Below are 22,682 nucleotides of genomic sequence, written 5' to 3'. Positions count from 1 at the left end.
TAAGCTAATTTTATGAACAGGTATTAGCTACAAATTTATAATATTTTTTTCCTACACTTATTAACTCCACATTGGCAGAGAATTTCTTTCTCGGGCACAGTCCCAGCTTCATAACCATAATCCCATGTTAGTTCTGTTCTTGCTTTCACATACCTAGAAAATAGAAATTTTAAAAATAATAAAAAATTACTGAGTAACTACCAAATGAGCACAACTTTATTATATCAGTTTTCATATTAACATCATTAGCCATACTCAACAATACTTTTATTCTCTTTTCCTAACACCCACCAACTAGGAATACCTTTTAAGAATAGCCATTTGTGCTTTATTTCAAATCTACTAAAACCAAAGAAAAAACTTGTCAATATTCATGAGGAAAGAAGTATGTTTTGTGAACATTGGAACCCTGAGAGGTAATGAGGCTTGCACTGTGGCAGGTGGATATAGTTCTGACTTAAAGAAGTAGGGTCATTTACTGGGGGTCATTTACTCCCTGAATTGAACTGGGTGAGACTTGCCATCTTAATCCCTTTTGTGCACCAGCTCTCAGAGGAAATAACTGAAATCTCAGCTGTTTAAAATCTTATTGATTAGAGAGAACTTGGTATAACTGAATATTATAGGGTACCTGATGTTAGGGGATACAGCACATATCTTCTTTTTAATATTTTCCTTTTTTAAAAGTGATTTTCGGGCCTCCCCGGTGGCGCAGTGGTTGAGCGCTGGGTTGCGAAGCTGCCCGCAGCCTCTGCAGTGCCGGTTCAATCCCCGGCTGCTCCCCGGCCACTGGAGGAGGGTCCCACATGGCGCGCAGACCTCTCCTGCCGCCCGCTGCTCCCCTCAGCAGTGTACTTCAGTCCTGCCTGCTCTGCTCCCTGCTCTGGCTCTGGAGAATTCTCTCGCCCTCCCGCGCTTCTGACTGTACTCAGTGTTTGTATAAATAAATAAATCTTTAAAAAAAAAAAGTGATTTTCAAAATTAAATCATAGTAACAAAAATTCAAACCTGTTAGTGAAGAATGCCACCAATGGAAAATTTCTGTCATGTGTTTCTACAAAAACGTTTTGCACCAAAAGATTTGGGCAACAACTATGCTGTTAAAAAAAAAAAATCAAACAGGTTAGATATTGCATAAAGTCTGATGCTTTGGTTTCTTAAGCATTAGAATACCACACTGTTTCAAACACATCTCACTGTTGTTTCTTTACTTTTTGTTGACTAACATGTAAAATACATTAACTCATTATAATTCTGTTTCTAGAAGGAACCCATTCAGAAAAGCTCCTGACACTCGTATCTTGCTGATAGAAATGCAAAATGGTATAAATATCAGCAGAATATAATTGACCAATATTTACCATTATCATAAATGCAATTTCCTTTCATTCAGCAATTCCAAATCTAGAAATGTAATCTACAGCTACTTCTATACATGTGTCTATATATAAGGATATTCACTGAGTACTTTCATGAGAAAAATTCGGAAATAACCAGATGTCTGTCTGAGGGGAACAGATATTTGGTATATCCATCCAATGGAATTCTATACAATTACAGATAAAAACAAACAAAAAGAATAGGGAGGTCTGTGTTTGATATGGAAAAGAAATCCAGGGTATATTGTCAATTAAGAAAACAAGAGGGGGCCTCCCCTGGGGGCAGAGGCGGTTGAGTGCTGTGGGGCTGTCTGCAGCCTCTGCAGCATGGGTTTGATCCCAGCGGCCAGCCGGCGACAGTCCCACATGGCGCACCAGACCTCTCCTGTCTCGCTGGCTGCTCCCCTCAGCAGTGTATTTCATCAGTCTGCCTGTTCTGTTCCCCACTCTGTGTCTGGTGAATCCTCTCACCCTCCCGCGCATCTGGCCTGTACCCTGGTTCTTGTGTAAATGAGTGAATGAATCTTAAAAGAAAAAAAAGAAAACAAGAGGTAGGACAGTGAATGTTACATGCTATTTTATTTTTATGTAAGAAAGGGGGAGAAATAGGAGTACATATTTATATTTACTTATATCTGCCTAAAGATATACATATAAAACTTTAAGAATACACAAAAAAGTTATTACTCTTTATTATTAAAGCTACTATTTTTATTAAAATAATTTTACCAAAATGAAGTGATATGGGGACAAAGTGAACGGAAGCATAGTATTTCTCAAGTTTTTTTTTTTTTTTTAACAAAACAAAAATGTTTGAATATGAAGATGCATAAGACCTGAGTTTTACATCATAGTTAAATAAGCCCTTTGGAAAGGAGACGTGGGTAGCAACTGACTTCTCTGCTAAACACAACCAATCTTTACTCTTGTCTAGAAGTTTCTAACATGCTGATGTTATTTCCTATTAACATCATTTCAGTATTATTTAGTTGCCCACTAACTGCCATTTCTACATGTTCCTCTATTGCCACACATAAAGGGATCAAATACCCAAAATATTCCTTGGACATTTAATTTCAATGACTTCCTGTCCATACATTTTTTTCAAAGTGGGCCGGTGAGCTTTACTCATGGTGTCTACTTAGAAGGCTCAGCACTTTCATGAAACAGAAATCTGGTTGCATGTATTTTGTGTCTTTTTTTAAAAAAAAGATTTATTTATGTATACAAGAACCGAGGTATAGGCCAGAGGTGTGGGGGATGAGAGGATAACAGGAGTCATAAGTGCCAGTTAACCTTACAATCAGAGGAATCATAAATATTTCTCTTTATCACTGAAAATGAATCTCATTAAACATATTCCAAGCATTCACATAAACAAAAAATAACTGTGATTTGGGAATTTAAAAAAGGGAGTAAAATAATAAAACACAACATTCTGATAAATGTACTGTTTTCTACATGAAACCACTAAATCACTCAAAAAAAAAAAATCAGCCCATCTACTCACATTAAGGAAGCGGCCCACATTTCCTTCTTTTGTGGCATCCAATAAAAACACATTCCCTTTATTGAATTTCTTTTGACAATCAAATGAAGAATTCTTGATTTCGCTTGGTAACTCTTTATCACAAAAGACTTGCTGGTTCTGATATGCTGGAGACATTTCCTGTTGGGGTTTTTGTGTTTGAATTGCCAACTCCTTTCTAATACTCTGATTATCCAATGTTGTTGCTTGGTTATAACATCTGCCCCCTGGTGGAGTTTTTTCTCCACATTTAGTTATATCTATCACATCTGATTCAATCAGCAGATTGTCTTCAGAATCTTCAACTGGGTTTGAGCTTGCATCCTCTAATAAACATTTTGGGAAATATTGTCAGGAAATATACTAAACTAAGCAAAAGCACTGAGATTAACAATACTAATTAAATGTTACTTATTTTAATTATTTTAAGTCCTTATAATGTGTTATGGTAGACAATACTCTAATTTTATAAATGAAAACTTTGCGACTCTAAGATATTAAAATATTCACCAGACCCACAATTATAATGAGAATTGAGTACAAACCAAGAAATATCTGGCTCCAGGGGCCTCCCCGGTGGCGCAGCGGTTGAGCGCTGGGTTGCGAAGCTGCCCGCAGCCTCTGCAGCGCTGGTTCGATCCCCGGCTGCTCCCCGGCCACCAGAGGAGGGTCCCACATGGCGCGCAGACCTCTCCTGCTGCCCGCTGCTCCCCTCAGCAGTGTACCTTGGTCCTTCTGCCTGCTCTGCTCCCTGCTCTGGCTCTGGTGAATTCTCTCACCCTCCTGCGCTTCTGACTGTACCCAGTGCTTGTATAAATAAATAAATAAATCTTAAAAAAAAATGACTTCTGTTTAAAAAAAAAAAAAAAAAAAAAAAAGCAATATCTGGCTCCAAAGTCTGCTTCTGCTCATATAACCATGCCCTTTAAAGAATCTGCATGTTGCTTCCTATTACTATATGTACTTTCTACTCACAAACTGACTTATCTTCAGCTTCAGAATCTGTATTTAAGTAATTTCTAAACAGCTGTAATGGAGTGGGTGTTTAGGTAGCATTCCAGGCCTTTAAGACACCAATGAAATATCTGAGAAGACTCTGTTGGAGTCACCCTCTCTAAGTTCCAATAGCAACAGCTGTATTGCTATGGGTTTTGTACTTATTAGTGTTGGTGTTTTTGCTAGATAACTGCTCAACAACTACATTTTTTACAAACAATAATACTTAAGAAGATGAACTCTTTAATCATATTCCTTATTCAATAATGGAAGTATTTTGGGGGTGGTATTCAAAAGTATGAATGCCTGTCTAAAGGAATAAGTAAAAAATTTATTTTTACTGCATGCCACCTACCTCAGCACAACACAGAAATTATGTTTCTCTAAAATCAAAATGTTATTAATTTAACTGTTACTGGCTACTGTTTCTACATGTACTCATATTTTAACCATGGGTTACTTATGAGTCATAACAGTATATATGTATTTCCTTTTATATATACTGCAGCAGTCAATGCAAATTGTAGAGACCCCAGCCCCACCTTTTTCTTGGGAATATGATCTTGGTGCCCAGAATTCCTGCTTATCAGCGAGGTGCAGGGGCCCTCTCACCAAGGGCAAATGTCCTGGTATGAGGAACATACTGGGAAATCAGTATCTGCTGAATACAGTGGGCAGGTATTAGAATAGAGATAATATGTTTAGACTGGCAGGCATATTGGAGCCCCCAGGCAATAGCCCTTGGTCATTCCACCCTACCTTACATCCCTGATCCCATCACCCATGCATGTACATTCCCTACATGATTTTCCCACCTTTGTACTCAGTGGAGACTGCCTTTGGATGGGGCTGCACATTACTTCTGGTGTAGACCCTCTAGGCTTCTCATTGCTCCACATGGACTTTGAGTAATCTTTTTTTTTTAAAGATTTATTTATTTATGCATACAAGAACTGGGGTATAGGCCAGAGCTGAGGGGGTAAGAGGATTCACCAGAGACAGAGTGGGAAGCAGAACAGGCGAACCAAGTGAAATACACTGCTGAGAGGGGCAGCGGGTGAGATAGGAGAGGTCTGTTGTGCCAGGTGGGCCAGCTCCCTGGCTGGGGATCAAACTCATGGTGCAGTGGCTATGGATAGCTTCAAAGTGCTGAGACTTAACCCCTTGCACCCCCAGAAAGGCCCGACTTTGAGTAATCTTTCCCTCATCCCACACCACTTCCAACACTGCAGCCCCATGAGGCAACAGCAAATGATAAAAACCACAAGCAATAGTATTCATTATAGTTCACATGCCTAAAATGGTAAAGAAAACCATCCTAAAATATGCCTCTTTAACAGAATTATTTTGAGCTAAGGGAAATTAAGCCTCTCTACCTTCCCTCTCTCTAACTGAAAACAGGACAAAAATTTCCAAAGGTGTTCCTCCATTTATTAAGAAGGACTTTTATCAGGCTGTAGGCCAGAGGAATCTACATATAAACTTTGCTATCAAACTACTATCTTCCATTCATTTCCCATACATTTTTCTTCTCAAGATTTGCTGCCCCTAGAGATCAAGGTTCTCCTCCTTTGTCTTGTCAAAAAAGTTTATCATTCTTTGGCTGAGATAAGTCAGATGTCCAAATCAACTTTTTAAAGTTACTCATCTCTGAGTACTTGCATGTGTTACACATGTTATACAGATGGTAATGTTAATATATGGTAATAAACATGTTTCTTTTTCTCTTGTCAATCTGTCTTTTGTCAGCCTAATTTATAGGGCTGGATACCTGAGTAGAGGAAGACAATTTCCTCCCCTATAATGTTAAAATAATTATAATATATAATTGCCCCTTTCTATCAAGAAACTGCCTTGCTTCCCCCCTCCAACCTCTACCCTTTAAGATCAGATGGGGAGTTGTTGAAGCAGATACAATGAACCTCAAGGGTACTCATTGGTCTCTTCTTCAAAAAGGGCCATCTCTTAGCAATGTCTCCCCATTGACATATTGAAATGCAAAGCACCAAAGTCTAGGTTTGTGAGGTTGTAGTGTTAACTATTATAGAACCGGTGCCACTAAAAGATAAGAACTCAGAGTAGCAAGATTTTAACTTTTTGTTGGGCATTCCCTAAAGCAGTGATGGCTAGACTACACAGGGGAATGATGTATCTTTATTTATCATTGAATTACAAACTAGGAGTTAGGGTATAGCTCTTTTGGATGAAATTCCAAAATCACAGATAACACTGTGGACAATGTAGACTCAGGGCTGTTCACCCCACTCCTTTCTGTAATGTATCAGGTCACTCACTGTTAACATCTAGATCAGGATCAGCAAACATCTGTAAGGAATCAAATAAATACTTGTTGACTTTGTGGGCCAAATGATCCCTGTCATGACTGCTCAGCTCTGCTACTATAACATGGAAGTAATCACAGGCAATATGTAAATAAATGAGTGTAGTTATGTTCCAATGAAACTTTATTTATGGACAATGAAATTATAATTTCATGTAATTTTCAAGTGTCACGAAGTACTCATTTTCTCATTTGTTTCAGTTATTTAAAAAGGTAAAAATCATTTTAGATCATTGAACTTACATAAATAGGTGGTGGGTGAGATTTGGTCCACAAACCATAGTTTGCAATCTCTGATCTAGACAAGTAGTAACTTTTGGGTCTCCGTGGTGGCTCAAGGGGTTAAGCACAGCACTGTGAAACTATTGCAGCATCTGCAACACAGAGTTTGATCCCCGGCCAGGCAAGGAGCTACATACATGGCATAGTAGACCTCTCCTGTCTCGCCAGCTGCTCCCCTCAGCAGTGTATTTCAGTCAGTCTGCCTGTTCTGTACCCCACTCTGTCTCTGGTGAATCCTCTCACCGCCCCAACCCCCCCCACACCCTCACACACCTCTGATCTGTACCGCAGTTCTTGTATGCAGCATGTCTGTTAAGAAGTCTGAGAAAATGGAGACGCAGGATCGAGCAAGAGACAAAAAGATAGAAGAAACAGCAATCACAGAGTGAAAGAAAGCCTACCTTTTATTTCCTTGTCTTTAGACTTCAGACATACTTGGGCTAGTTTAAATCCATCACCATTTTGTGAGATGACAGACTCTGAGGAAGCAAATCCCTTAAAAGAAAACAAGGAAGATGTTTTTACTCTAGGTCAGGAAAAAGAATTCTACAGTTAGGCCTCTTTTACAAAGTTGCTCTTCATAGGTTATAGCTATGAGATTAGTTTTAAAAAAGCTTTAAAGCTGATATCATAAAGAATCTTGGGAATGGTGGGACTCTGTGTTCTATTTCTTAGTACTTTAGTAAGCTATGTCTATAGAGACTATAGACTGTCAAAACATTCTTTAGGTATTAAAATTCAAAATTTAAATATATCTTTGTATCCCTTAATTCTGATACCAGATTATAAATTAGGATTCAACTATAAGATGTGCAAAGACAAACACTATTTCTACTTAAAAATCAACATTTATTGAACACTTAGTCGGGTGCCAGGCAGTGTGCTACACTAAGTTTCTGATGTCTATCTCACTTAATTCTTAGTATAATAAGGAAAGATACTATTATCCTCCTTTTACAGATAAAGAAATAGACATGGAGAGATCACCCAACTAATAAATAGCAGATTTGGTGGTCAACTCCAGGTCTATGTAACCACATGGACCAATCTTCATATGCTGTGATACTGAGAAGGTATCTATGTTAACAGTCAGAGGGTATATTACCCACAGCAGAGATTTTAGTTTTCATCAAGAAACCTTATTGTGAACTACTATCATGACTGCCTCTGTTCTTTTTCCTGCACCTTTTTTCTGCTCTAAAGTTAGAGTTTCTAACTTTTCATATTTCTCAGTTCAGGGTGAAAAGTGGCCACCAAGCAAAATGTTTCTTTCTGGATGACCATTTCATTAGGCTGCATCTCTTCTTTCGCTTATGTCTCACAACATTATCTCCTTAACCTGAATTAGTCCATCCTTTTTATTACTATGTATTACTATCAATTTTTGAACACTTTTGCGTTTCCTACAAATTCACTGAAATGGATAGCGCTCCATCTCAGTGGAACACACTGTCAGATCATGACCAATATTCTCCTTACATATCTGTTAGGAACATGTAAACTAGCCTGGAGTATACTAAGTAAACAAAACATTATTCTAACACTTCAACAACAGACACATTTCAAAACAATAAAAGAAATCCTACACATTATTAACACAAACAATATGAATGAAGTAAAAGTAAGATGAAGTAAGAGTTAATGTTTTCAGAAGGGCCCCATATATATTTTGTAGTTTTTACCATCTTTTTTCCATTGGGCTGAATTATGACTGTCTTGGCTTTAGTACTTCTAATGACTGAATGACACTGAATTCTTGAAACGGAGTTACATTTCATTTTTCTGAAAAGGAAAAAAAGTTATTCCTTATATCACTAAAAATTTTCTTTATTGGACCTTGAAATACGGAAATTAATCCAAGCAAAAGCATGTGTACTTAACCCTCACTAGACGGAAATAAAATCACACTTTATTATTTTTATTTATTAAAAAAAAAAAATTATTTATTTATTTATTTATACAAGCACTGGGTACAGTCAGAAGCACGGGAGGGTGAGAGAATTCACCAGAGCCACAGCGGGGAGCAGAGCAGGCAGAAGGACCGAAGTACACTGCTGAGGGGAGCAGCGGGCGGCAGGAGAGGTCTGCGCGCCATGTGGGACCCTCCTCCGGTGGCCTGGGAGCAGCTGGGGATCGAACCGGTGCTGCAGAGGCTGCGGGCAGCTTCGCAACCCAGCGCTCAACCACTGCGCCACCGGGGAGGCCCAAAATCACATTTTAAACTCAGTTCTTTCTGGCATGTTAAGAAATGAAAAAAAATAATAATCAGGCCTCCCTGGTGGCGTAAGGGGTTAAGACGCAATTTATGAAGCTATCTGTAGCTACTGCAGCACGAATTCAATCCCCAGGCTCTCCAGGGAGCAACCCATATGGCATAGCAGACCTCTCCTGACTCGCCCTCGCCGCCCTCGCTGCTGCTCCCCTCAGCAGTACTTCGGTCAATCTGCCTATTCTATTTCCCACTCTGTCTCTGGTGAATGCTCTCACCCCCCATACTTTTGGCCTGTACCCCAGTCTTATATGCATAAATAAACCTTTAAAAAAAATGAAATGAAAAAATCTGTGAAGTGTTGCAAGTAAAATGGTGATAGAAAATTAAAAGAAATGTGAAAATATGACATCCATAAAGAACCTGATTAAAATAATAAAGTTTCTAAAGGTAAACCTCCAAAAATGAAATATATTGGCTTGACTTTTAAATCTTAAGTGTCCTAGATTTCTCACAATATTAAACTTACAACTGTGAAGTTTATATATGCTAGTATAAAGAATAGGGAAAGGAAGTAAGAAAGAAAAAGAATCGACTCTTGATTAATACAGATCAATCTTGACTGGGTTCCTTAGATCTTACTTACATAGTAGACTTTTGTGGATTATTACTGAATTTAGGTGAACACTTCTCAATCTCAGAACTTCTAGCACATGTTTTCAATTCTAATGGGAGAAGTTCAACCTCACAATCTGCAATTTCTATTTTCCTCTTTTTTGACAATGTATTTTTTGTAATATTCTCTTTTCTGTTTTCATCAAAAGTATTAGGTTTCTCAGTGTTAGATCTGCTTAGTAATCTTCCTAAAAGAAAAAAAAAAGAAATTTAATAAAGGCAAAATATAATATAAATGCTAAACAACAAAGGGGCATCTTTATTCTGTTCCGTTACTAAAGAGTCTCATGAAATTATACCTTATTTCTAGAATGGAGATAAACACATGAACCCATCTTAGAAAACTACTATAAGAGATAATAAAAGATAAATGAGATTTCATGTTTGTCAGTATATGAACAAACAAAGGTCATCTAAAAGAAACATTTGCCTGTTTTGGTATAACATGAAAGAGAGAAGACTTAGTTTCAATAATATAAAACAAAAATACAGATCAGAATACACTTTAGAAAATAAGAAAAGTTAACTCTAATCTTAAAATTACAGTTTCTGAGTATAGTAAATGGTTTATTAAAATCTATACATTTTTATTAAGTAACTTATTTAAACCTGTAGTAACATGCATTTATTGTTCACATATTAAATATTAGTGTAACACTAAAAATCTTAGTCTGAAAATTGAATGCATTTTCTTCCAAGGGACTCAAAATTACAGTTACCAAATTAAAAGTATTTATTGGATCAGAGATATTTTAGGTGAATTTTCTAGCAATGCAGATAAAGACAATGGTGTTGGCTGGATACCATTTGGCATTTTATAGGTAGCTGACTTTTATCCAAGTGCTATTCTGAGAAAGATGAGATGAATGTCTACGCACGTTGTGTACTATGTGTTTGTAAGTGGTATGTGGCAAGGATTCAAGTGTGGCTATTCTCAATTTTGATAATTATTGTCCTGGAATTTCATAAGAGGAGGATTGCTATCTCTGCTGCCTAGTCACAAAGACTCAGTCCAGCATAACTGCCCTAGACTAACTCTAGAGCTGTGTTTCCCTAGTCTTTCTTATTTTATGGTGCTCATAAGAAAGTAAGGATTTTTGCCAGACACTCAGGTAAAAAGACAAGACTACAGGTCACTAGCATGTCTGGCCTGGGGGCTGGGGCCTAAAAGAATGAGTAATGCAGAACTGTAACACACTAAGTGGGGATGTTTCACTAAGAATGTGCAAAACTCAAGTCCCTAAAATGGAGTGAGTTGCCTGACTGCCTCACTCATCACAAACAGGTATTTATTACAAAATTAACTTGTTAAGGGGGGAGACCTCACTCATCACAAACAGGTATTTTTTACAAAATTAACTTGTTAAGGGGAGAGAAGAGCACAAGCATCACTATAGTGATGGTTCATGGGTGAACTGGTGATGGGAATTTTACAGGGAATACACCTGAAAGGAGATAGCATACAAGCATGCATTGTACAAAAATGAACAATGATGTAATATATATATTTATATAAATTAAAAAATTAACTTGTTAAATTCTAATAGCTTAAAACAACAAATAAGATAGTCTTTAACTGATAATCTTTACCTTAGCAAGTCAATATTTAGTTTTCCTATTTAAAGTTTTCTTACCTTACCCCAAAACATCTGTACCCATGGAGACCCCCAAAAAAGTGCCTTATACAATAATCAAATTTTATCTTTGAGTTTTTCTTTTCTGGAACATCTTTAGCATTCTAAGACATTTACTTCATCCCTTCAGTGCACAATTTCCCAATCACTTGCCTTTCTGATGCTCTTCCACATGTTGTTCTTGTCCTTGTTATAAGATCTCAATGGCCCTGACTAGTGGACTTGAGATTCAGAAATGTAAATCTTACTAGAGAGTAATTTGAAAATAAACCTTTGCTTACCTGAATAAATGCAAACAAATGTCCCTCTGTCAATGTCATCTAGACAGCGTACTCCCCACCCTTTCTTCTCAGTTTTGAACACCTGTAGCCTCACTTGAGGTCCATGTTGGACAACTCGGTTTTGACACATTTGTCGATTACACTTGCACAAGAAGTTGCATTCATAAATGCTGCCAATAAAATATGCAAGAGAAAATCCGATATCTTAATTTAAAAGCAAAAGCAGTTTATATTGCTACTCACTAATGCTTACCAAGGGAGGCTGACCGTAAAGGATACTAGATTACACAGGCTCACATATAGCTTCAGCATTTACCAGTGCTGTGACGTTGAATTAATTATTTAACCTCTGTTTTGTGCTTTGATTTTCCATTTTTTAAATGGCAGTTATATGGTTATATGGTAGGAGTGTTTGGTAAATATTGAGTTTGTATTTACAATGTGTTTGAGATAATTCCAGGCACACAGTAAAATATTAGCTTTTTAAAAACGTCTAGTAAAAAAAGATGAAATTTTGCCATTTGTGACAACACGGATGAAACTGGAGGGGATTATGCCAAGTGAAATAAGTCAAAAGGAGAATGACAAGACACTGGAAGATTTCAGCATATGTGGAATATAAACAACAAAACAAAGGAATAGGCAAAAACAAAGCAAAATAAACCCTTGAAATCTGATTGCAGAACTCAGATTATCAGAACGAAGGGTGGAACAATGGCAGGGAGGCTCAGTGGATATGGTGGAGGATTATTGGGGCTTTGGTAATGAGTGTAGTGTGATAACATACATTTGTAGAGGTGTGAACCTAAGTCCTAAAACATATATAGCATTGTAAATGAACATTAGCTGAATAAACATAAATTTAAAAAAAGAGTAAAAGATGACTAGGAATGTCTAAGAAGGAAATGTCTGGAAAGAGAAGGTCTAGGAAGAAAAATCTTTGGTTCCTGCTTACTTTTTAATAATAACCTCGAAAGGCTGAAAATTCCCAATTCTTAAGATGACCTTTGCTCAGAGGAGAAATGGCTGTCCAAAATAGGGTAATCCTAGACTATCCCACTTGAGTCAGACTCCAGCAGGCAAGTGTTCAGTACATGCTATATGATACATGTGTGCTCTCTAACTGCCATTCTAAGAACAATATATGAGTTGGGTTTAGTTTCTTAGTTTAGATTTTTTGGTATAAGAAATTAAAATTAAAAACATCATAAGGGGCCTCCCCGGTGGCGCAGGGGTTGAGCGCTGGGTTGCGAAGCTGCCCGCAGCCTCTGCAGTGCCGGTTCGATCCCTGGCTGCTCCCCGGCCGCCGGAGGAGGGTCCCACATGGCGCGCAGACCTCTCCTGCCGCCCACTGCTCCCCTCAGCAGTGTACTTCAGTCCTTCTGCCTGCTCTGTTGCCCACTCTGGCTCTGGTGAATTCTCTCGCCCTCCCACGCTTCTGACTGTACCCAGTGCTTGCATAAATAACTAAATAAATAAATAAATCTTTAAAAAAAAAAAAACAAAAAAAAAAGTCATAAGACTATAGAGCACAATAATAAAGGACCCACCTTCAAAAATACAAACACCCTGCAACAAATCCTCAAGGTATCTTACCCAGTAGATATTTGTCTCTGTAGTCTTTTGTATTTATATCCAGTGGTTATTTTATTACTTGACAAAGGGCAAGCCTCAGCATTCCTTGCTGTCAATTGAAGACATGCACATTTTGTTCTAAAGGAAGGCAATGGTTGGAGAAGTTAGAATAAAAAAGCATCAAGAAACTATCTTAATAAAAATGTAAATAGTAAAGAATATAACTGCATTTAAATCAAGGCCATTTGGCTCAGACAACTGGATTTCTTCCCTAAAAAGACCTCTTTGAAAGACACTTATTAAAAGTTTATAATTGGACCTCCGTAGTGGCACAAGGGGCTAAGATGCAACTATGAAGCTATCCGCAGCCACTGCAGCAAGAGTTCAATCCCAGGCCAGAGAGTACCCACGTGGTACAGCAGGCCTCTCCTGATTCTCAGCAGAGTATTTCAGTCAATCCACCTCTTCTGTTCCCACTCTGTCTCTGGTGAATCCTCTCACCCCCTGCAACTCTGGCCTGTACCCCAGTTCTTATATGTATAAATAAATAAATCTTTTAAAAAAATAAAAGTTTATAATTATAAACTGCCCTGTACCTCTATTTGTTCATTCAATAAATATTTAACTATATGAGTTTTCCTTAGTGTTTCAAAACCACTTCATTTCCTATTCAACAGAAGTTTGTTTGTGAAAATTCTCCTAAAATGGATAAGCTTATGTGTGTTAAACTCAAAAGAGTCAACACTGTTTTACAGATGACTTAAAATCTTTACCTCCAATGACAGGAAAACAGAATGGAGAGATTGATACTGGGTATTATGTTTTTTATGTTGCTAGCATTGTAAAAGATAACATGTAACCAAAACATTTTTTTCCCTCCCTGCCTGGTGACTACTTAATATGACAGGAACTTAGAACTAATAGGGAATAAACTAGATGTATGACTAGCTATAAACTAGGAAGTGACTACTGGCGAGCTGGTGAAATCTCCTGATCTGTCTCCTTTGTAAAACAAGTGCCTTGAAGATCTTTTCCTCTATGATTCGCTCATGCATTTTTTTGCACATACATAGTATATGTCGGAGTGGTAGTTAGTGTTTGCAACAGGAAAAAAAGACAATCAAATTAGCTAATTTGGATTCTATTTACAAGAAATCTACAATTGCTTTTTAATAAGATTTTGTGTGCAAAGCTTAAAATACAGAAAAACACTAATAATATAATTAATGAACATTCATATTTCCATGACATAAAATCCACTGTCATCATTTTGTGTAGCAATTTTTCCTGTTATAAAATTTAAAGTATCTACATTGTATATGTGATCTTTTTTTTAAAAAAATAAAACATTACAGATAAAACAAAACTGAAGAGGGCCTCCCCGGTGGCGCAGCGGTTGAGCGCTGGGTTGCAAAGCTGCCCGCGGCCTCTGCGGCGCAGGTTCGATCCCCCGCTGCTCCCCGGCCACCGGAGGTAGGTCCCACATGGCGCGCAGACCTCTCCTGCCGCCCGCTGCTCCCCTCAGCAGTGTACTTCGGTCCTTCTGCCTGCTCTGCTCCCCGCTCAACCACTGCGCCACCGGGGAAGCCCCGTTTATATTTTTATACATATATTCTACTGTTAAAAATTTACTATAATTTTCATTCAATATATTGTTTTTGGGATGCACCTGTGTTTCAAACAAATTAGTTAATTACTTTTAACTTTTTTTTCATAGAAAATTGGGGTATAAGCCAGAGGTGAGGGGTGGAGGGGGGTTGCAAGGAGTCACCAGAGACAGAGCGGGGAGCAGAATAAGCGAATTGACTGAAATACACTGCTAAGGGCAGCAGCGGCGGAGACCGGGAAGTCTGTTGTGCCATATGTGGGTTAGCTCCCTGGCCGGGGATAAAACTCAGGCCTTAGCCATGCAAGTGTTGAGACTTAACCCCTAGACCACCTGGGAGGCCCACCAATTCCTTTTAACTTTTTCTACAGCATTTAGATATACAATTGACTGTTGAACAACATGGTAGTTGGAGGTGCTGATCCTGCATAGTCAAATCTCTCTGAATAACTTGACTCCCCCCAAATTTAATTACTAATACCTGCTGCTGATTGGAAGTCTTACTGCTAACAGTCAATTAACACATATTGCTGTTTATTACATATTATATACTGCACTCTTACGGTAAAGCTAGAAAAAAGAAAATGTTATTTAAAAATCATAAGGAAAATACACTTACAGCACTGCCCCGTATTTATTGGTACCATAAGTCTACAGTGTTTATTAGAAAATTCACATGTAAGTGGATGTGCAATACAAACCCATGTTGTTCAAGGGTCAGTTGTAAAATTAAGTTACTTAATTACATTGCCTAGTATACCATTAAGTTGATTTCAGTTTTCAATATTTCAACCTCAAACAAGGCTGTAACAAACATCCTTCTGCACATATGGAAACAACTCTAAGTGATAGCTTTCAAATACTTTTGACTATGATCCACAGTAAGAAACACATTTTCTTCAGGATCCTACATAGATTTATCTTGTTTCATTGCTCTTCACTTTAATTTGCTTTTCAGATACTGTGTGTGTTTTACAAATTGAAGGTTTGTGGTTCCCTGCATTGAGTAAGTCTGCTGGCATTATTTTTCCAACAGCATGTGTTCACTTCCTGTTTCTGAGTCCTATTTTGGTAAGTGTCACACTATTTCAACCGTTTTCATTATTACTATATCTGTCATGATAACCTAACTTCAGTGACCTTTGATGATTGTTTCAGGGTGCCTGAACCATGCCCATATGTAATGGCAAATTTAATAGGTAATTATTGTTTGTTCTGATTGCTACACTGATCATTCTCCTGTTTCTCTGAATCTCTTCAGACATCTCTCCTTTGAGAGAGAAATTGAAAGTAAGCCAAATAACTGAAATTAGGTAAAATAATAGCCCTACAATATTGAAATTAGGCCAAATAATAACCCTAAAATAGCCTTTAAGAATTCAAGTGAAAGTTGCACATCTCTCACTTTAAATCAAAAGCCAAAATGCTTAACTTGTCAAAGTTCCTTGCACAAAAGATTCTGTGTAAACAGTGCTGTTTGATAGCATTTTACCCACAGAATTTCTCTGATTTTTAGAGTCAATGATTGATTACAAACCCTGCCGCTGCTTTATCAACTAAGTTGACATTCTAAACCTTTTGTGGTCATTTAAACAGTGTTCACAGCATCTTTACCAGGAGTAGATTCCATCTCATGAAACCACTTTTTTTTTTGCTTATGCATGATTCAACTGCTCATCCATTAAAGTTTTATCATGAGATTGCAGCACTATGGTCACATCTTCATACTCCACTTCTAGTTCTACTTCTCTCATTTCTACCATATCTGCAGTCACTTACTTCACTGAAGTCTTGAACCTCTCAAGTCATCCTTGAGTTTTGAAATCCATTCCTTCCAAACTCCTGTTAATGTTGTTAATTTGACCTCTTCCCCTAAACCATGAATGTTCTTAATGGTATCTAGAATGGCAAATCCTTTCCAGAAGGCTGTCAATTGACCTTGCCCAGATCCATCAGAGGAATCACTTTGTGGCAGCTATAACCTTACAAAATATATTTCTTAAATAATAAGAATTGAAAGACAAAATGAATCCTTAATGCATGGGTGGCAGAATGGATGATTTGTTAGTAGGCATGGAAACATTTATCTCCTTATATATCTCCATCAGAGTTCTTATGTGACTAGATGCATTGTCAATGAACAGTAATATTTTGAATCTTTTTTTCCCTAAGCCAGAGATTCTCAACAGTGGGCTTAAAATATTTATTAAGCCATGCTGTAAACAGGTATTCTGTCTTCCAGACTTTCTTTCATTTGTAGAGCATAGGCAGAGTAGATCTGGTATCATTTTTAAGGACTCTGGCGTTTGTGGAATAGTATATGAACATTGGCTTTAACTTAAAATACTCTAGTTGAATTAGCCTCTAACAAGCATCAGCCTGTCCTCTGAAGCTTTGGAGCCAGGCACTGCCTTCCCTAGCTATAGAAATCCTAGATGGCATCTTCTTCCAATCTGAACTGTTCAATCTACAATGAAAATCTCATTTGGCATAGCCACCTTCAACATCTTATTTTAGCCAGATCTTCTGGATAACTTTAGGTAACGTCTACATCAGCACTGGTTGCCTCACCTTGTACTTTTATGCCGTGGACACTGATTCTTTTTTTAAACCTCATGATGCAACCTCTGCTATTTCAAACTTGCCTTCCGTAACTTCCTCACCTCTTAGTCTTCATACAATTAAAGGAAACTAGAGTCCTGCTCTGGATGAGGCTTTGATTTAAGGAAAAGTTCTGACTGGCTTCATTTTCTATCTGGGCCACTCAGACCTTCTCTCTCTCAGCAGTAATACTGTTTTTCTTTCTTATCTTTATATTCACTGGAGTAGCACATTTAATTCCCTTCAAGAACTTTGCTTGGCCCCAAACCTTGGCTAACAACATAAGAGACCTAGCTTTTGGCCTATCCCAACTTTTGACATGCTTAAGTCATTTTTAGTTTTTGATTTAAATCAAATTCAATGTGGCAAACTTCATTGTTATCTATTTTAAGAAATTGCCATTGTAACCCTAACATCTCGTAACCACTATGCTCAACAGTCAGCAGCTATCAACATCAGGATAAGACCCTCCACCAGCAAAAAGATTAACCTCTAGAAATCTGCTACCCTCCCCCACCCACAAAGCCGGCACACTCTGACCAACAGAAAGGAGGAAAAACAACAACAAACTACAGATCAAGCAGGACAGTGAGTGGATAGGAACTACTGCAGGCACTGCACCCTGCAAACAGGAACTGTGGAGAACTGATTGGGAATTGCCATGGAGGTTAGCGAAGGGCTCTGAGAGCCATTAGAGGAAGATAAGGACTCCATGGACAGACCTGCAAATAGCCAAAGGCCAGGTGGTAAATTTGTGCGGAAAGGAGTGGGCGCTCCAAAAGCATACCCAGATCACGCTGCCCAGGTCTCCGTGCCCGCGACCTAGGTTCGTGGGGAGACATATGGAATCGTCACTGAGGTGAATGACCCTCACTGAGTAATCAAAAACCAGGTGCCCGGGCACAGGAGCAGGGTGCAAAAGGTGCCATTTCTGCGGACATTTAACTGGGCTACCACCCGCGTCCCGGATCTGAGGGGTTTGGAACTGAGAACCGGGGCACAAAATTCCGGGCCTGGGATCCCTACAACAGCGGGCACAGGGCAGACACAGCTCCCTGATACCGTTGAGGCGCTCTACAGAATAAAGGTGGGGTTGTTTCCCTCCCCGCCCCCCCCCCCCCCCCCCGGAGTTCTGGAAGGATACTAGGAAAGATCTCTGGCACCACCTAGTGACCAGAACAAAATCACCAACTTCCTGACAGTTGGAAGCCAGGGATTCCAAAACCACCCTCAGGCTCTGAGAGAGGGTGGGCCACACAAACGGGGGTAAGAAGGGAGCAAGCTGTGGAGCAAGACCCCATTCTGGAACTCAGAGCCAGGCACAGGATCTGGGGTGTGGGACGCGCCATAACAGTGAGCACTGCACAGGGTGACAGCCAGAGTTTTGGATCTCATAGCCCTGGAACTGAGACCTGGAGTGCAGAATTCAACGTACAGGATCCATACAGCTGCAGGAACAGCATCAGGTGAACATGGGGCAGACACAGCACCCAGCTTGAACAAGAGCCCCTGTGTTGAGGTGCTCTCCTCCCCCACTCTGTTTCTCAGAGAACCACTGGGAAAAAGCACAGGTCAGCAAGTACAGATCTCAAGTGCCACCTAGTGACCAAAGCAAAAATCACCAATTAGCTGATTGCCTGCTGGAACTGAGTAAATACAGAGGGAGAGAACTGTAAGAGAGTGCCCAGCAACACAGCATCAGCACCCTGGTGGAGTTTTGGCCTACCAGTGCTGGTCTTGGTCTGGTAAACGGTTTCTGACACCACTGAAGGAGCACCCCAAAGAGATGCCCGCCAACACCAGTGGCACAACGTTCCAAAGCATAGAACTAATTAGAAAGCAAACAGCAGGGAGAAGGAAAAATACAAATAACCAAGAAAGCCCGCAGGAGGAGGACACACCACAAAAAAGAAATACAGTCACCAGAGCTCAACAGTGACATGGAAGAACTTCTCGGCCTGTCAAAAAGAGAATTAATGGGGCCTCCCCGGTGGCGCAGCGGTTGAGCGCTGGGTTGCGAAGCTGCCCGCAGCCTCTGCAGCGCCGGTTCGATTCCCAGCTGCTCCCCGGCCACCAGAGGAGGGTCCCACATGGCACTCAGACCTCTCCTGCCGCCCGCTGCTCCCCTCAGCAGTGTACTTCGGTCCTTCTGCCTGCTCTGCTCCCCGCTCTGGCTCTGGTGAATCCTCTCACTCTCCCGCGCTTCTGACTGTACCCAGTGCTTGTACAAATAAATAAATAAATCTTTAAAAAAAAAAGAGAGAATTAATGATCATCATGATTAAAAAGCAGAAAGAAAACGAAAAGGAAAAAAATGATTTGAGACAAATAATCACTGAACTGAAGAATGAAATTGAGACCTCAAGAAAGGAAAGAAAAGAAATGCAGCAGATTAAAAGATTACTAGAGGAGATAAAGAACTCTGGGAAAAGCCATGAAAACAGAATCAATGAAATGGAAGAATGAATCAGTACTCTCAAAGATACAGAAATAAAAAGAGCCAAAAGAGAAAAGGAGAGAGAAGTGCAAAGGAAGAAGTATGAAGACTTTTTTTTGATAATTATCAGACTCCATGAAGAGAGGAAATGTAAGAGTTATAGGCATTCCAGAAGGTGAGAAGAGAGACAAAGGAATTGAGAAACTCTTCAAGGAGATAACTGAAGAAAACTTCCCAAGCATGAAAAAGGAGACGAATATAGACATACAAGAAGCAAGAAGAACACCCAGTTACCACAATGAAAAGACAACTACAGCAAGACACATAATTGTAAAGCTTGCAAGAGTCCAAGACTAGGAAAAAATAATGAAACTGGCAAGGGGGAAGAAACAGATAACTTACAAGGGAAAACCATTCAGGTTAACTAACTTCAGACTTCTCCAAAAAATACTTTACCCTGCAAAGATCTCCTTCTTCTATGAAGAAAAAATACGGACCTTCTTAGACAAATAGAAACTCCAGAAATTCATTACAACTAAACCCCTACTCCAAAAAATTCTACAGTAAGTCCTAAAGCCAAAACCAACAGAGGAATGAACAAGAAGAACAGAATAAAGCAAGGAATAAGATCACAAATAGGACCAACAACATGGCAAATACAGATGCCAACATATCAATATTAACTCTAAATGTAAATGGATTAAACTCATCAATAAAAAGACAGAGAGTAGCAGGCTGGATTAACAAACAAAATCCAGGGCCTCCTCAGTGGTGCAGCAGTTGAGCGCTGCGCTGTGAAGCTGTCTACAGCCTTTGCAGCACTGGTTCGATTCCCCGCTGGCCAGGGAGAACCCCCACATGGCACAGTAGACCTCTCCTGCCTCGCCAGCTGCTCCCTTCAGCAGTGTCTTTGGTCCGTCTGCCTGCTCTGCTCCCCGCTCTGGGTCTGGTGAATTCTCTCACCCTCCCATGCTTCTGACCTATACCTCAGTTCTTGTATAAAATAAATAAATAAATCTTTAAAAAAACAAAATCCAAGGACCTCCTAGTGGTGCACAGGGTTAAGCACCACACTATGAAGCAGTGTGTGGCCTCTGCAGCACAAGTTCGATCCCCAGCCAGTCAGCGAGGAACCCACATGGCAAGGCAGACCTCTCCTGTCTCGCCTGCTGCTTCCCTCAGCAGTGTATTTCAGTCAGTCTGCCTGTTCTACTCCCCACTCTGTCTCTGGTGAATCCTCTAACCCCCCTGCATCTCTGGCTTGTACCCCAGCTCTTGTATGCATAAATAAATAATTAAAAAATTCCAAACTTCTGCTATATCCAGGAAACACATTTAATCACAAAAGATAAACAGAGACTGAAAGTAAAAGGTTGGAAAACAATCCTACAAGAAAATGGACCAAAAAAGAAGGCAGAAACAGCTATACTTATATCAGATGAAATAGACTTCAAATTAAAAAAAGTAAAAAGAGGGCCTACCCTGGTGGCGCTGGCAGTTGAGCGCAGTGCTACGAAGCTGTCTAGGCCTCTGCAGCGTGGGTTCGATCCCCGCTGGCCAGTGAGAATCACACATGGTATAGCAGACCTCTCCTGTCTCGCCTACTGCTCCCCTCGGCAGTGTATTTCAGTCAGTCTGCCTGTTCTGCTCCCCGTTCCGTCTCTGGTGAATCCTCTCACCCTCCTGCATATCTGGCCTGTACCCTGGTTCTTGCATGCATGAATAAATAAATCTTTTTTTAAAAAAAGGTAAAAAGAGGGCCTCCCCGGTGGCGCAGCGGTTGAGCGCTGGGTTGCGAAGCTGCCCGCCGCCTCTGCGGTGCCTGTTCGATCCCCGGCTGCTCTCTGGCCACCGGAGGAGGGTCCCACATGGCGTGCAGACCTCTCCTGCCACCCGCTGCTCCCCTCAGCAGTGTACTTCGGTCCTTCTGCCTACTCTGCTCCCCACTCTGGCTCTGGTGAATTCTCTCACCCTCCTGCGCTTCTGGCTGTACCCAGTGCTTGTATAAATAAATCTTAAAAAAAAAAAAAAAAGGTAAAAAGAGACAAAGACGGACACTACATTATGGTCAAGGGGACAATACACCAGTATATATCAACATATACTCACCAAATGAAGGGACACCAAAATATATTAGACAATTATTATCAGCTCTGAAAACAGACATTAAAGAAAGTATATATATAGTGAGAGACTTCAACACCCCACTCCCACCAATAGACAGATCAATGAGACAAAAAATAAACAAAGACACTAGTGCCCTAAATAATGACATAGTACTCATTGACTTAACAGACATCTATAGGACACTGCACCCAAAAAAAAATCCAAGTACATATTTTTCTCAAGCGTGCATGGATCATTCTCCAGAACTGACCACATACTGGGCCACAAGACAAACATCAACAGATACATGAAGATCAAAATCATTCCAACTATCTTCTCCAATCATAAAGGCATCAAACTAGAAATAAATCATGAAAAGAAAACAAGGAACCCTCCCACTTCATGGAGATTGAAATCCACACTACTGGAAAACCACTGAACTAATGAGGAGATCAAAGAAGAAATTAAAAAATACTTTGAGTTGAACGACAAGGAGGACACCTCTTTCCAGAATATATGAATGTGGCAAAAGCAGTAATAAGAGGAAAATATATATCAATACAGGCTCACATTAAGAAACAAGAAAGAACCCAAAGAAACAACCTAATCTCACATCTCAAAGAGCTAGAAAAAGAACAACAAAAAAAAACCCTAAAGCCAGTAGAAGAAAGGAGATAATAAAAATCAAAGAAGAAATAAACAAAATGGAAATTAAAAAAACAATCCAAAAGGTCAATGAAACCAAAAGTTGGTTCTTTGAAAAAATAAACAAAATACACAAACCTCTAGACAGGCTCACAAAGAAAAAAACAGGAGAAAATACATATAAAGAGGATTATAAATGAAAGAGGAGAAATCACAACAGACTCAGTAGAAATCAAAAGAATAATCAGAGATTGCTATGAATACTTATATGCAAACAAATTCCACAACCTAGAAGATATGGACAGATTCCTAGAATGATATAATCATCCAAAGCTGGACAAAGAAGAAATAGAACTAAACAGACCAATTACAAGCAGCGAAATTGAG

The 22,682-nt window shown here is 39.4% G+C and overlaps 1 protein-coding gene across 1 annotated transcript in view; it reads right to left on the bottom strand.

Moving 5' to 3' along the window:
• Positions 1-35: 35 nt before the first annotated feature.
• Positions 36-22,682, bottom strand: part of SETDB2 (SET domain bifurcated histone lysine methyltransferase 2) — a gene marked incomplete at its 3' end in the record, with an annotated part of 57,419 nt that continues 34,772 nt past the window's right edge. The window contains exons 6-13 of the mRNA XM_084235716.1: positions 12,922-13,038; positions 11,326-11,495; positions 9,382-9,598; positions 8,209-8,308; positions 6,928-7,021; positions 2,890-3,233; positions 1,009-1,097; positions 36-153 (exon numbers count right to left, since the gene is read on the bottom strand). Of these exons, the coding sequence (XP_084091842.1) occupies positions 36-153; positions 1,009-1,097; positions 2,890-3,233; positions 6,928-7,021; positions 8,209-8,308; positions 9,382-9,598; positions 11,326-11,495; positions 12,922-13,038 (1,249 nt within the window). The remainder of the gene's footprint in view (positions 154-1,008; positions 1,098-2,889; positions 3,234-6,927; positions 7,022-8,208; positions 8,309-9,381; positions 9,599-11,325; positions 11,496-12,921; positions 13,039-22,682) is intronic.

Source organism: Talpa europaea (genome assembly GCF_964194135.1).
Source record: "Talpa europaea genome assembly, chromosome: 6".
Classification (NCBI taxonomy): domain Eukaryota; kingdom Metazoa; phylum Chordata; class Mammalia; order Eulipotyphla; family Talpidae; genus Talpa; species Talpa europaea.
This window is presented reverse-complemented; position numbering and strand designations above follow the sequence as displayed.